Source organism: Ambystoma mexicanum, chromosome 4p, assembly GCF_040938575.1.
Source record: "Ambystoma mexicanum isolate Mex_15411 chromosome 4p, UKY_AmexF1_1, whole genome shotgun sequence".
Classification (NCBI taxonomy): domain Eukaryota; kingdom Metazoa; phylum Chordata; class Amphibia; order Caudata; family Ambystomatidae; genus Ambystoma; species Ambystoma mexicanum.
Genome location: NC_090927.1, coordinates 488,708,496 through 488,723,370, shown reverse-complemented (window position 1 = coordinate 488,723,370; position 14,875 = coordinate 488,708,496). Strand labels below are relative to the sequence as shown.

General features: G+C 44.7%; 1 protein-coding gene across 3 annotated transcripts in view; it reads left to right on the top strand.

Moving 5' to 3' along the window:
- Window positions 1–14,875, top strand: part of RNF144A (ring finger protein 144A) — a 670,385-nt gene that overhangs the window by 632,045 nt on the left and 23,465 nt on the right. For all 3 annotated transcript variants that reach the window (XM_069606020.1, XM_069606018.1, XM_069606019.1), the window contains one exon: window positions 1,114–1,203. In XM_069606020.1, the coding sequence (XP_069462121.1) occupies window positions 1,114–1,203 (90 nt within the window). The remainder of the gene's footprint in view (window positions 1–1,113; window positions 1,204–14,875) is intronic.

Sequence of the window (14,875 nt, the reverse complement as noted above, 5' to 3'; positions counted from 1 at the left end):
AAGGTTGCCCAGAGCAGTGCCAGTGTTCCAGATTGGTTCAAAACCTTCCACCCATCACTTTTCTGCACATGAGGGACCTAGAGGCTGCGTTTGCTCACGCTCCGTATTGTCTAAGAACGTTTGAACTAGGGCAAAAACGACTGACAGTTTTTGTACTATGTTTGTTTCATAATATGAAGAGAAATGTGTTTTCTAAACAGTGTATGTCATTTTTGGCGTATTAAAAAATCTTTTAGATAATAGGGAGTAGCACTAAACACGTTTTCCCCAATCCATATTATATAAGTAGCATACCCGGTGCTAAATTAGTTTGTCCCTATTCTTTAGGCACAAGGGCAAAGTGTAAACCTCTTCAAGCCCTACTTCCATAATGTCAGCAAGTTTAGTACAGGGATTCGGTGGCAAGTACATAAAATTAGCACACATTTTAATAATATAATGGTCCCACTTATTAGGTGTGCAGCCAGATTACCTAACAGTTGCACCAGTGCTAAAAATTGAGCAGGTGAGTAGAAGGAAGCAAACCGGTTTTGCTAAAATCCATATTATCTAAAAAAAAAAAAAAAAGCTTGCACTAATGCAAAAATGAAGAAGACTGGTTTTATCATGTTATTCACCAAACCTCCCAGTGGAAACATTTTGTGATAATTCAGGTTGGGGCTACACTTGTTTGCTGCATTCCTTATTAAATAAGAAGCAAAATTAGTGCTAAATTAATTTGCACCATTATTTTTGCACAAAGGCATCATTTTTATAATCTTGCCCCAGAATGTTGACATGCATTATCCTATCTATTACTACACAACTCTTGTAACTTTGTGTAATGTGTTTTTGCTCATTATCTGAAACATTATAAAGAAGAAAAATACCCATTAATACACAGAGAAAGACCATTAATGCAAACAAGAATTATTTACGCTAAATGCCTCCCCATGTTCGGCCACCGTGCCCAGGATGTTCCGTTATGGTGCACTACAGTAGGCAGCATCTTGTGGGTACCGTAGCAATGCCTATTTTTATTTTCCTTCAAGGTTTCTGCTTTCCACAACAGAGCATGGAAGGACGTATGGATGTTCATGAATTGCTTATGTGTTTCCGTTCATTGTTTTTCAGGATGATTTCCTTCTAATACATTACGACAAAGGGCCGTGCCGAAATAAGTTGGGCCACTCCCGGGCATCTGTCATTTGGCACAGAACACAGGTAAGTGCCCACCTATTCCTGTCACATTCAAAACGGAGCAAGACTGCATCAAATGTCTTCATTGAAAATCAAACTTGTATTTTGTCGGTAATGCTTTTCTAAAACTATCACAACAGAAATTCTATTGTTAAAATGGTACAAGAAAACATAATTTTGCGGCAGTGACTGTAAACTGTTTAGATGGATGATTTGCTGTACTTAACATGATTCCTGTAAGAAAACTACTGTTGTTGCCAAACTTTGATGTGTTCATTCCTCTACGAGCTTTTAGTATCTACTGTGGGATGTTATATCCTCATGAGTTTGGGTTGATTTGCTTGAAAACATTTGCTTGATATATATAGGCAAACACCCAGCAGCCCCCCATCACCCCTATACATTAAATATATCCCTAAACCCACCCCCACATATTACGCGGCCCTCGGTATGGCTGCAAGAAGCAAAACAACAAGTGTTTTTCGCTGTAAAAGTCTGCGAACTGTCCGGATATTCGGGAAACAATCCTGTGAAGTTCGCGGACACCTCTGCATTGAAAAGCAGTTCTTGGATGGCTTATAACTTTGGCGCCACTTAATGAAAATGCATGAAATTCTGCAATTATATTTTTGACCTGATTCCGAATGAGTTTGCAAAGTTCTGTCAAGAGGGGGAAAAATTAGAGGGGGGTCCCAAAATAATGAAATTGCTTATAAATGAGGTGCCATTTGACGAATCTACACTTAAGTTGGCAAACTGATAATAGATCTAGATATAAATGTTTTTGCGAAGTGATATACCTTTAGTGACTGAGGTGTAGCCTGTGGCCATGGGCAGTGGCCACATTTTCTGGGTCATGGAAAAAGGTCATGATCCGGACAATCTGGCTACTGGCAATGACTATGAGGGACAACACATGGGGTTAAAGTGGCCATGTCCTCCTGGGACCGGCTTTGTGGTAAAGTTACTATTTGAGAGTGGGATAGCTTTGAAAGGGAAGACGAATGTGCTTGTGGTAATATGGTCATAGGGTTCTCTCTTTGCCTTCTGCACGCTGCCATGGAAAGCGAAGAGGGGCCCTGCATGGAACCCCGCCTTCCCTTTCCATGGTAGCCTACTTCGAAAAGGATTTTCCTTCCTCGTCCCGGTGTAGGGAGAAAAATCCAACATCACCGGAGGAACGGACTTCCAGAGCCCTCCGTACCAGGAGACGGTCATGACGGATGCTTCCCTGGAAGGATGGGGGACCCACACCGGACGTCTTCACGCCAGAGGCCTGTGGCTGCCGGAAGAGAAGGCGCTACACATCAACGTATTGGAACTACAGGCAGTGTTTTGGGCCCTCAGGTCTTTTCTCCCGTCCCTCAAGCGCAAAGTGGTGAGGGTCTTCACGGACAATACCACCATAATGTTTTACATCCGGATGTAGGGAGCCACCAGATCCCCAGTGCTTTTCAAAGAGATGCAGGACTTGTGGCACGGGGCTGTCGCCCAGGGGATGTTCCTCATTCCGTTTCACCTGGCAGGAGTAAAGAACACTGTCGCTGACACTCTCTCAGCAGGGAGCTGCGCTCTTGCCACGAGTGGGAGGTTCGGCAGGATCAAGTGGATAACCTTTTCCTCAAATGGTGCAGTCCCCAGATCGATTTGTTTGCGGCGATGATGAACACCAAGTGCTGGAGGTTCGCCTGGAGGTTCCTCCAGCTGCGGAGAATAGGGGACACATTCTCCTTCCCTTGGGAAGACCTGTTTCTATATGCATTCCCTCTGTTGCCACTACTACTTAGAGTCATCTGTCAACTCAGACGGTACTGCTGCAGGATGATCCTCATCGCACCAGCATGGCCGAGGCAGATCTGGTACCCAGTCCTTCTCAGCATGTCAGCATCGCCTCCAGTCAAGCTGCCAGTGGTCGCGGATCTCCTCGCCTGGGAAGGAGGTGCAATTCTGCACCACGACACAGGATCGCTGAACCTGAAGGCCTAGCTCCTGCAGCATTAGAATTCAGTAGTTACAAGCTTCCGGCGGACTGCAGGGAGGTACTCACCAAGGCCAGAGCAACATCAATTTTGAAGTGCTACGGACACAAATAGAAGCATTTTGTGACATGGTGCCGGTCTGATTAACCCTCTGAGAGTCAAGACCCCTCAAGTACTTCATTATTAATGTCCTTGACTAAATCGGGACTGGCGCATGCCTCCGTCAAGGTACATCTGGTGGCTATCTCCTGATATACCAGGTCTCCGGGACAGTCTTCACTGTGGTTGCACTGTCTAGTCAAAGAGTTCATCAAGGGACTGTTCCATGCTTTCCCGCCAGTGAAGGCTCCGGGCCCGGTGTGGGAACTTAACGTGGTGCTAATTAGGCTCACGGGCCCCCATTCGAGCGTATGCATTCAGCTCCGCTCAAGTTTCAGTCGTGGAAGACCGTTTCCTCGTGGCCATCACCTCTGCAAGAAGAGTAGGTGAGATCCAGGCCCTGTCCTGCAAGCGGCCTTACTTGACCTTCCACGAGACGAGGGTGGTGCTGCAGACGCACCCCTTGGTTCCGTTGGAGTTACCGGTGTTTTTTTTTTTTACACGTTTGTCGCCGGCTGAAAGGACTTTGCACTCGCTGGATGTGGCACGTGTGCTGAAGTTTTACGTGGCCCGCACAAAGTGTTTCCGGAAAACGTCTCCACTTTTTGTGAACTTTGGTCCTGTGAACCATTGGAAGGCCTTATCCAAGGCTTACATTTCCAGGTGCCTCTCCGGCTACATCACTCATAGTCACTGGTTGGCAAACCCGACGGCTGCCTGGCTGTCCGAGAGCCCATTCTACCAGAGCAATGTCTGCCACGACGGCGTTCCTGTCTGGTGTGCCCCTGCTGGACATTTGCAGGGATGAAAGGTGGAGGTCGACGCACAACTTCACGAAATTCAACTGCATTGACAGAGATTCCAGGGAGGAGCCCAGAGTCGGCCAAGCAGTGCTGTGCAACCTGTTCGCTTAAAGGTGAGCCTGGTGAGGAGGTAAGAGATTGCTTCTGTTGAGCCTTGCCACCTCCTGTGGTTGTGTAATTATGTACTGCTGTGTGTTCTTTATTCACGAGCATGTGAATCCATGCCAGACCCCATGGTGGAGAAGGAACACGTTACTTACTTGTAACTGTTCTCCAGCAAGGATTTACATGAGAACTCTCCCGCCTGCCCCTCTGCGGCTCTTCTCTTCGTCCTACTGCCACTTAACGTGCTACCAAATCTGAAGATGGCAGCCAAATGAGGGGTTTAGGGAGAGGACAGTCATTGGCTGGAGCAGTATGACCCAAAGCTCAGTGATTGGTTTATAGGAGAAAGACGGTTTATAAACGGAAGTGAACTGTTTTTTCTTTTACCGAGGATTCCCAGCCTGATGACAGGGAATATTCATGAGCATGTGAACCCATACCAGACCCATGCTGGAGGACAACAGTTAAAGGTAAGTAACTTGTTCCTTACAGGTACGTAACCTGCTCATTCTGTGCCTTAACTAGAAACTAAAGAATACGTCTGTACTGTTCTGTTCCCAGGAGAATGACTCCCTTCTCCTGGGTTATAGTTCCTGGTTTGTTGAAACAGTTCCCAAATCTTAGACCGTCTCGTGTCTCACACGTTGTCTGGGGGAATGGCACCCTTTCCCTGATACAAAAGTTCCAAACTATACTTTCTTGGTGGGCCAGGAGAATGTTTCCCTTCCCAGGCCTCTTTGGACCTTACTGCCGGTCCGGTTTACCAGGAGGGTTACCAGGAGAATGACTCCCTTCTCCTGGTATCATGTTATCCGTTCCTTACAACCAGAGGGAATTAGTCCCTTCCCCTTGTCTTTTCTTTAGGCTTCACACCCACAACACCCAATTCCGATTGTTGGGAGGGACCGTGACCATGGATTCTCTTCTTCTTTGAACTGGCCGACTTGGTTCACTTTCCTGCCCACTACAGCCATTAGGAAGAGGACTTGTATCTTGCTTAGGCTCTCTGACCCTCCTTTGTAAGTGGGTTTATCCCTGCCACTGTTGTGGGGAACTCCCTCTCAAGTTCTCTTCATGTTACTTGGATTCCTCGACCCTTCGCTAGTGATCAACTGACTTTGTTCCACCACTGCAATGAGGAGAAGGTTTGTAGGCTTTCTGCCCCTGCCGTGCTACCTAAGCGTTATAGCTGCAGGGCCTAGGGACAACTGCATGTGCCCTCTTGGTAAGCTGCCTTATGTCCCTGCTGGGTTTCCCGAGCCACCCTTTACCTTGTTGGGGGTTTTGGCACATCGTCGGGGCTTCCTGGGATGGTGGGCATTCGGTTCGGCTTCTCCATCGTCTCGCTTTACCTGCGGCGGTGCAACAGCGTTCCCGGCTACCTTCTGCGTTCCTTCATCCTCTCGATACTGCTGTGCACCGGTCTGCTCCTGCAGACCTCCCGATCATCAGACGTGGGGGACTGCCTGTGTCCTTGGAGCTCGCTCCCTCCAGATCAGCAATTCAGGTTTGAATCTCTCAAGTCCGGTGCAAAGCACACCTGCCATTTTCTGCGGCTGCTCGAGACCAAGTGTTTAGTCCATTGTCGATTTATCTACAGTTTTGCCAGCAGTCTCTGGGCCCATTGTGGAAGTCCATCGTCTCTTTCACAGGGATCATTTTCACTACTCTGCAGGGCCAACTCTTCCCAGTACTTGTATTACCTAGGTTCCTGTTCTTCTTCGTCTCAGTACTTTAAAGAACCCGGGGGTACTCTGCCTTATAACAGTACATAGGTTTATTGTTTACAAAGAGGTTAGCAGAGGAAGGGGAGGTTAGAGTATTTGGGGATGTTATGTTCTCATAGGGGCTGTACACTAGGTGTCATCCTTATTCCTAGAGGGTGAGTCTCTCCCCATGAGATCCTCCCGCATTATACCACCCACAGGGGGACTATGGGGAAGTGGCGTCACCTCTCTGGCCTCATGGGAAAGGGCGCCCCCTTGGATAGAAGTGGTGACATCTAGTGAAACACCAAATATATATATATATATATATATATATATATATATATATATATATATATATATATATATATATATATATATATATATATATATTTACTTGCAGATTTGCAGGGAATGGTACCCATAAAGGTATGCTTGGGGCAGCGGAAGGTTAATGGATTGCATTCTACCACAGATTCCTCAATCTTCATAGATAGTTCTCCAGTTTCAGCTGTTCAGAAAGGTTTTCCAAAATCGGGCTTAGTGCCGCTTGATGACGACTCCCCCCTCGTATACAGCCACGCTACTCCTTGACAACGGAAGTGATGTTGATCACTGTATTAAAGGAATGCACTATGCCGCTTTACTGCGGATGGCGGGATTCAGCTTGGGTTTGGAGCAACCTGATTGGCTGTCCAAACCTTCTGACAATATATAGGCCCTTATGATCCCAGAAGCAAGACTTTTCGAGGGCTAGCGGGCTCACGAGAGCCCGTATTGCCCAGAAGCTGTGGGTAATAATGATAATAGCCAGGTGCTAGGCTGAGAAGTGGTTTGAAAGAAAACATAAAAATGCAAACAAAGAAATCCATTTGTTGATGGTTGCTGAGGAAGAGATGCACCTTGCAAGGCCTGACTGCAAAGACCACTTATCATTTCTATCAATGGGATCGACAGTGCAGAAAAGAGTGGTGCAGGGCAGGGGACAAGGATGGCACAAAGTGGGACCGGCAGAAGGAGAGGAAGCTGGTGGAGGTGAGCGGGGGCAGCAGTGAGCCATGGACTATGATGGGATCTTTGGATTCCAATGTTCTCTCCAAGGTGCTAATGTATGTTATTGTTTTTAGCATATCCCCCATTCCGTTGTGGTGTCTGCCTTTGTTTCGACGTTTCCTACTTCTAAACAGTGTGCTCTTTATGAGATCCCATGAATCCCCTACCCCTTTCTATATTTATCTCTGTTCCGGGTCATCTAAATGATTGTTGGGCAGTCTAGGACCCTCGCATGATCCCTCAATGTTGACTGTTGTGGCTAGGGTTGATGGGAGTAGAAGGCAAAAACATCTGGATGGATGCACGTTGCCAACCAGTGCTGAAGCGCCCCTGCTTATTTAGCTACTCATCTGTTAATCGTTGTCTCTGTTCCAATGTTTTAGTTGGGCTATTCGGTGGCAGCACCACCTATGAGCCAAACCTATTGCATTACAGTACAGATAGGGAGAAACAGTATATGAGGTGGGACACAAAGCTTGTAGTTGTTGTTTTGTAATTTGCCCACCCATTAACTACCTATGGCCATGCTAATTCCTATGGTCATTCCCATACAGTTCCTGCCCTGCCCTACCCCACCCCACCCCACCCAAAACACCTCCTCATGGAAACTCTTTGAGCTCGCTTTAAACAAGCCTTACCATCAAACTTTGCACTCAAAGTGCATGCCAGTGTCTTCTGAGAGTTAATGACTTAATTGGAGATGTAAACTTACTCCTGCTGTAATAGAAATTTCTTACCCAGGTCGCCTTCAGCCACTCGATGTATAAGCACTATGCATGTCCATCAATAAATTCCTGTTAAAGATGAGCATTCGCAAAGCCAACAATTTTGACTTGTGTGCAAATAGTAGGCATGTGCCAGGCACTGGTATTAGATGGCCAATTATTTGCGCCGTTTTGCACCTGCTACCATCAACAGCCAGTTAATACCACTAGGGCAGTGCCTGGCATTCCTACACCGTTCCTACACAAAAGCCCAAACTATTGGCATTGCAATGCTTGTTTTTCTTATTGTCCCTCTCGACTGCTTATTCACTTGCTACTCCACTGTCCCCGCTGCTTTCTTAATGTAAGCAAGCAGCTGAATGCCTTGAAAACAAAGTTTTAGCAACATGGGACTTAACCTTTCTTTCACTCTGAGCCATGTGAACGTTTATTTTTGGTCGGACGACTTCTCTCTTGTGTTCGGGCTCTGACTAGCTTTGTGCTCAAAGTGCCAAAACTTCAAAATGTTTATGTTGCTGACGTCGTCTCGCCCCCTTGTTCCTGTTCTCCTTGCATGTACAATGCATTGCTTGCATGGGGCTTATCCGTTCTTCTTTAAGTTACCTGTATTGTGTTTTGCAGTTTACAGAATCCATTTGCTCACCGTTTATATGTGTGGCTCGTTTTATTTGTGCATTTTTTTTTTTACATTTTATGACTAAATTACAAAACGTGATTGCAGGTTACTGCAAGATGTTAACAGCCTTGTATTCTGGGTTTTAAGTGGTTTGGGGCTAGCCACGGCTGAGTCCCCGTAGTCTCCAAAAACCTCAAACGAGCCGGGGCTGACATTACCCTCGACAGCCACTTTTTAGTTTCTTTCCGTGCTGGGGAGTCAACCTGCACACTGCCGGTGACTAGCCAGTGTCACATTGCACTGTTCTATTCCGTAGGCGTTGCATTTCTTGGGTTTCATTCAATAGACTGTGTCAAACAATCCAGCACCTATGAAGTAGCAAGGTGCTATTTCGTAGGTGCTGTTTCTTTTGTTTCATTCAATAGACTGCTTGACATATAAAGCCTATAACTACTGGCTTTGTGTCAAGCAGTTCATTGAAGGAAACAAATTGTGCACCTATGAAATAGCACAGTGCGATGCAACACTGGTTTGTCAACTGCAGGGCAATGCCCAGCTGGGGTAGTTCAGGCCGCGCACTTTATTTAGGCCACACACCCTCTTGCCCGCCCTCCTTCGAGTGCTCACCCCCACATAAAGCACTGCTTGGGTTGTAATATATGAAATACGGACCATTAATGTTCTTGCCTCAGAGTTTAGTAACCGGATAGTTTAGAGGAAACAATTTCTGGGACCTTAATCTGGAAACGGGAATAAAACGTTACGTTTGGATTATCAATAGTTCTATATATAGATAAATGGACAGTGACGGCGAAACGAAAACCTCTCGCTATGCTCGAATCAAAAATTTCAAATCTGAATAGAAGAATTATTTGTTTCCAAAACATTCAATTGTACAACCATCCCAGCTTTTCGAGCACCCTCAGTGATGGATATAAATAATTCAATTGTGTGGTTGTTGGGTTAGTTACGGTTTCCCAAAGGATAGACAAATGCATATTTATTGATCTCTAATTTGTGTATGATCGGACTCTTCAAGGATATCTATATTTTGTCAAACATCGCCGCCTGCTGGGGATATGACTCAACTTCACCTGAAGATGAAACCGCATTTTCAACTGGAGAGCAATTTCAGGCAAACAGCTATTTAGAAAGATGAGAGTATTGTTTACTTAGCCCCTAGAACCGCATTATCGACCACATGTTACCCAAGGGCACTTGGCTGCTTGAGAACTAGGCTACACGTGTACCTAATGAGGGAGTGATTTCACTGGGAAACGAAACGCTCACCGTTCTATCCCTGGCGCACGGTGGTTCTCAAAATAATAGATTAGGCAATGTTAAAAATCCTTTGTAAACATCCCGGCGGGGTCTTGTGAGCAGCCCTCCATCCTTCAGAGAATAAGCAAACGCACATATAGGTATGTGGATTGAAACGATGTCAAGAAGAGCTCTCGCTCTATCTCGGGTCGGGTCTGAGAAGCTGCTTCTTGTTCGTTGAATTCCGATGACGGTTCTGAAACACTTTGAGATCCGTCCACTGCACGGTCAGGGTTGACCTCCCAAGTAAGTCAAATTAAAACGTTTCTCAGTACTCGGCCCAAAGTCGTGGGAACATCTCCCCTTCTCTAGTCATACCCTATACTCTAGCCGATTTCGGTAAAAAACGGAACACGTTTATTTTCCTTCAATCTGGATAGCTACCCATATAATGGGAAATTGTAGCATCTCAGCCAAGCCATGTGAGGTTTGCCTGGAAGCAATCAGACCTGCCTGACTCTACCATGGTTGGCATGCGCCCGGTTCATTCGTGGAGGTGCCTACACGAGCCTCTGTCTGGTCATGGAATGTGGAACCCTGGTTGAAGATCAACAGTTATTTCCAGCTTCGTGGGTTTGAGCAGCCTCCCTCGTTTCTTCCCATGCAGTATTACTTTAATGTATATATTTTACTTATAACGTAACTGAATAAATATCATCCTTATTGATCAACTCACTCGTGCAGTGTCCTTCACTGAATCCCCATACTACATTTGGCGACGAGGATTTTCAGTTCATATTGACCAGCTACGTTGCATGGAGCTGCTCCGTTCATGCCCGAGCGTTGAGCGGCCCCAGCTGTGATCCTGAAGGTAACACATTGCTGCGCGAGTGTTTCGTTTATATCGCGGAACAGTATTATGCGGCGCTTTTGATGTCCTGGGTGCTGCGTACGGAGCTGACTGTTCCGCAACTCTTTTCGATCTTTCTCTTCCTGCTTCGTCACACGCACATGCACGTTGTTTGATGTACTCCTGATCGGGAGCAGATGTCATTTAAAGTGATACGCATGCATTTTCGGGATGTGAGTGAGAGCAAATGAAAAGCTGCACGCTGGTGTAATAGAGCAGAAGCATTTTGTGGACAAGTTGCACTGAACCACACATCGAAGCTTGGATTGTTTCAGGAGAATATCCTTACCAGCTCGGCATTCACAGATGTTCCATAAGGAGTGTTATATTTGACATTGTTAAAACACTTTCAAGGCCAATTGCTGCACTGCATTTTGTGCAACAGTATCCAGTGCATCAGTGACAAATGTTTTTCTAACAGGTCAAGAACACTAAGGACAAAACAGTTGCAAGTCATTGCTCAGTGTGTTCCGTAGTGTACCATGGCTTTCAGCAGTGTTCCCCCACCTGTTTTCTTTATGCCAAGTACTGATGAACCCAGCATTCCATGGAAGAGGTGGATCAAGTCATTTGAGCACTACGCTGGAGTGGTTTGTGGCCCTAACTGCAGTGCAGAGAAAAGAAAGTTGCTGTTGTTACATTGGTTGGGCCCAGCGGGTCATGAGAAATATGAGACCCTGCCAGATCTGTCAATTGAAGAGAATGCTGATATCAATGAATATGAGCGTGCTGTCAAGATGATTGACAAACACTTTGAAAAAAAAATAAGCATTATTTTGGAGAGATATATAAATTTGGGAAGAGAACGCAAGAGAAGGGAGAAAGCGTTGAGAAATTCATCACTGCCCTGAGAAAGTTGGCCAAGTCGTGTAATTTCAATGAGCAACTTGATGAAAGGCTAAGGCACCAGTCTATGCTGGAATGCCGTAGTGCCAAAGTGAGGGAAAGACTTTGGTCAGAAAATGACCCACCTTTGGATACAGTACTTCGTGTGGCGAAAGAAGTGGAACATACCGAAGAATGTGTGAAAGAATTGGAAAATAAAATGAGACATATGAAAATTGAGAATTTAAATGGCAAGTCTGTCAAAGTGTCAAGTAACATTGCTGAAGAAAATGAGTCCATATCTATGGTTAACAATGCTTCTGTCAGACGGAAGGTATCTAATAGACAATATGGGTCATCGCAACCTGATAAAGAGAGATACAAGTTTGGTCATAAAAGTGTTGTTAGTGATCGAAACAAGAATGATAATTCTGACAAGCTATCCATGAATGTTAGAAGGAGACGCCAAGGAAGGTGTTACAGGTGTGACAATGCAAATCACTGGGCCGATGATCCCGAATGTCCGGCTTTGAAGATCATATGCAGCAGGTGCAAAGGCAAAGGTCATTATTCAAAGTGCTGCAGAATCCGTAATGTCTCTACAAATTGGATTGGAGGCAACTCAGATAGTGGCCATAGTGGTGGAGAAGAAGGTGAAGAATGCGTATTTGTCATTACTGGTGATGATGATGAGGAAGTACTGGAGAGTCGCAAAGCCATGGTTTCGGTTGATGGTGTAGAAATAAATATGATGATTGATACTGGTGCCAAGTACACACTGTTGCCGCGCCATCTATGGAACAAGGAGAAACATGAGTATCTACATGAGACCGATATAAACCCCAGAGTTTATGGTGGAGTGAAAATTGGCACCATAGGGTGGTATTGGGGAAAATTGAAGTTTAAACATAGAAGAGCCAAAGGTAAAATTTACATCACCAATCTTTGTAAGACACCACTTCTAAGTTGTACTCATCAAAGTAAATTGCAAGTTAAGCTAGATTCCACCATTGAAGACTCTGTTTTTGCCATAAGTAATGATGGGAGCAAACCAAGTAAGGCTTTTGTCACGAATAAAGTGAACGATACAGAGATCATGCAAGCTGTTTTTCGAGACGGTTTAGGATGTCTTCAGGGCTATGTACACCAAATACAGTTGAGACCAAATCATAAACCTGTAGCCCAAAAATTGAGAAACATTCCGTTGTCCATGCGTGATGAAGTCAGAAAGGAGATAAGAAAGATGGAGGAAATGGGGATTATTGAAAGCATTGATGCTAGTGAATGGGTTTCGCCACTTGTCATAAGGAAGAAATCTGGTAAACTCATAATTTGTGTAGATATGCGGGAATTGAACAAGTGTGTTGTTCCTGATCGGCATCCCCTCCCCAACATACAAGAATAGTCTCCACAATTTGACCTTCAAAGTTCTTTTCCACTTTGGATCTGACTTCTGCATACCACCAGATCAAATTACATGGGTGTTCCAGGAATCTCACTGCATTCATTACGCCGGATGGGCTTTACCAATTTAGGAGGATGCCATTTGGATTGGTGTCCGCGGCTTCGGTCTTCCAGAAAGTGATGCACAATTTGTTCAATGGTGCAGCTGGAGTGATTTGCTTCCAGGATGACATTTTGGTCCATGCCGACAATCAAAAATTGCATGACGACAGGTTACGTTATGTATATGAAAAGTTATACAGAGCAGGAATGACTTTTAGTAAGGACAAATGTAAAATCAACCGTTCTGAAATAGAGTATTTGGGACATAAGATTTCTGCGGAAGGAATTTCTCCAAGACCACAACTAGTTGATACTATTAATAAGATGCCAAGGCCGTGCAGCAAGGAAGAAGTTCGTACATTCATTGGAATGGCGGAGTATTACTCCAAATTTGTCAAAGATTTTGCTGTTCACACAGTTCCATTACGGGAATTACTCAAAAGGAGGAGTTTTGAGTGGAACAATGATTGTGAAGAGGAGTTTAATTTTTATTAAAGTTGCTATATGATCTGCTCCTGCTTTGAAGAACTTCTGTACCAACAAGAAAATAATCATCACGGCAGATGCTAGTAATGTTGGGTTGGGAGCAGTTGTCACCCAAGAGGATAAGGGTCGTGAAGTGGTGATTGCATTTGCCTCGAGGTTACTTAAGGGGGCGTAGTTATCATATGCTGCAATTGAAAAAGAAGCCTTGGCGATAAAGTGGGCAGCTGAAAAGTTCAGAAGTTTTATATGGGGAAATGAAGTTGAATTCCGAACAGATCACAAGCCACTGACTCGTGTTTATGTCAAAAGGTCTGGACAAAGTTTCTAACAGAATCAGAAGATGGGTGATGATTCTAAAAGAATTCGAATACACAGTAGTATATGTTCCTGGAGTTAAGAATATCACGGCTGATTGTTTGTCTCGTCTAACGAATGTTTCAGAAATTGATGATGGGGAAGATGACATGGAAGTCGTTCTAAGTATTGATGCAGCATCGATTTCAAAGTCTGAATGGGACAATGCTGAGCGAGATGACGAGAGTCTCAGACGTCTAAAGGAGTTACTTAATTGTCAAAGTTCCTGGAACAAGTCAAAATTTGAAGATGCAAATTTGATGGAATTTTGGTCTGTTGCTGATGAGTTGCATGTTCATGACAAATTTGTTATGAGAAGGGATAAAGTAATTCCTCCGTCAAGTCTACGCCAGAAGGTTATTGGACTAGGTCATGAAGGCCATCAGGGTATTATAAAGACCAAACAAAGAATAAGGAATTACTTCTGGTGGCCAGGATGCGATTTACAGATTGAACGCTACATCAGGAATTGTATCCTTTGCTGTATTGGTGAAACAAAATGTGTGGGTGTGAAACAACCGATGGTGATTACGGAGATTCCTAGCAAAGTATGGAAGGATGTGGGCATGGATATCTTAGGTCCAGTGTGTAGCAATGGGGTGCAAAAGTACTGTCTGGAGATTATAGATCTCCTCACTAGGTGGGTGGAAGTGTTGATTGCATCTAGTATCACGGGAAAAAACAATAACTGATTTTTTATCCACCATATGCGAAAGGGAAGGATACCCAGGGAGCATTCTTTCTGATAATGGTACTCAATTCAAATCCAAAGAGGTAGCCGATTTCTGCAATAGATATTCTATTGTACATAAAACAAGCTCGATTTACCATCCTCAGACCAATGGGATAGTTGAACGTTTCAACAAAGTGCTGAAAGAGTCTATCAGAATGTCTTGGTCTAATGGTATGAACTGGGAGGAAGCTGTCAAAGATAGGGTGGTTGCACATCGTTTTACACCACACTCCAGCACAGGTCTTTCTCCTTTTGAACTCAGTAGAGGAAGGAAGGCCAACACCAAATTGGCTCCTGTTTGGTTAGATACCAAAGGTCATGGGGTGGAAAAGGATTTTGGTAGTGTGTGATAAGATCAGAGGAGTTCAGAGAAAGAACAAAATTGTTTATGACAGAAAAAGATGTAGTGACAAGTATGATAAAGTCTCTGTTGTTGGCAAGTTGGTTAGAGTTCTACTCCCGTCTGCTCTTAGAATGGGCCCATGCAAGTGGTCTACGCCTATTAGAGTAATAGAAGCTTTCAGGCACGCTGTTAG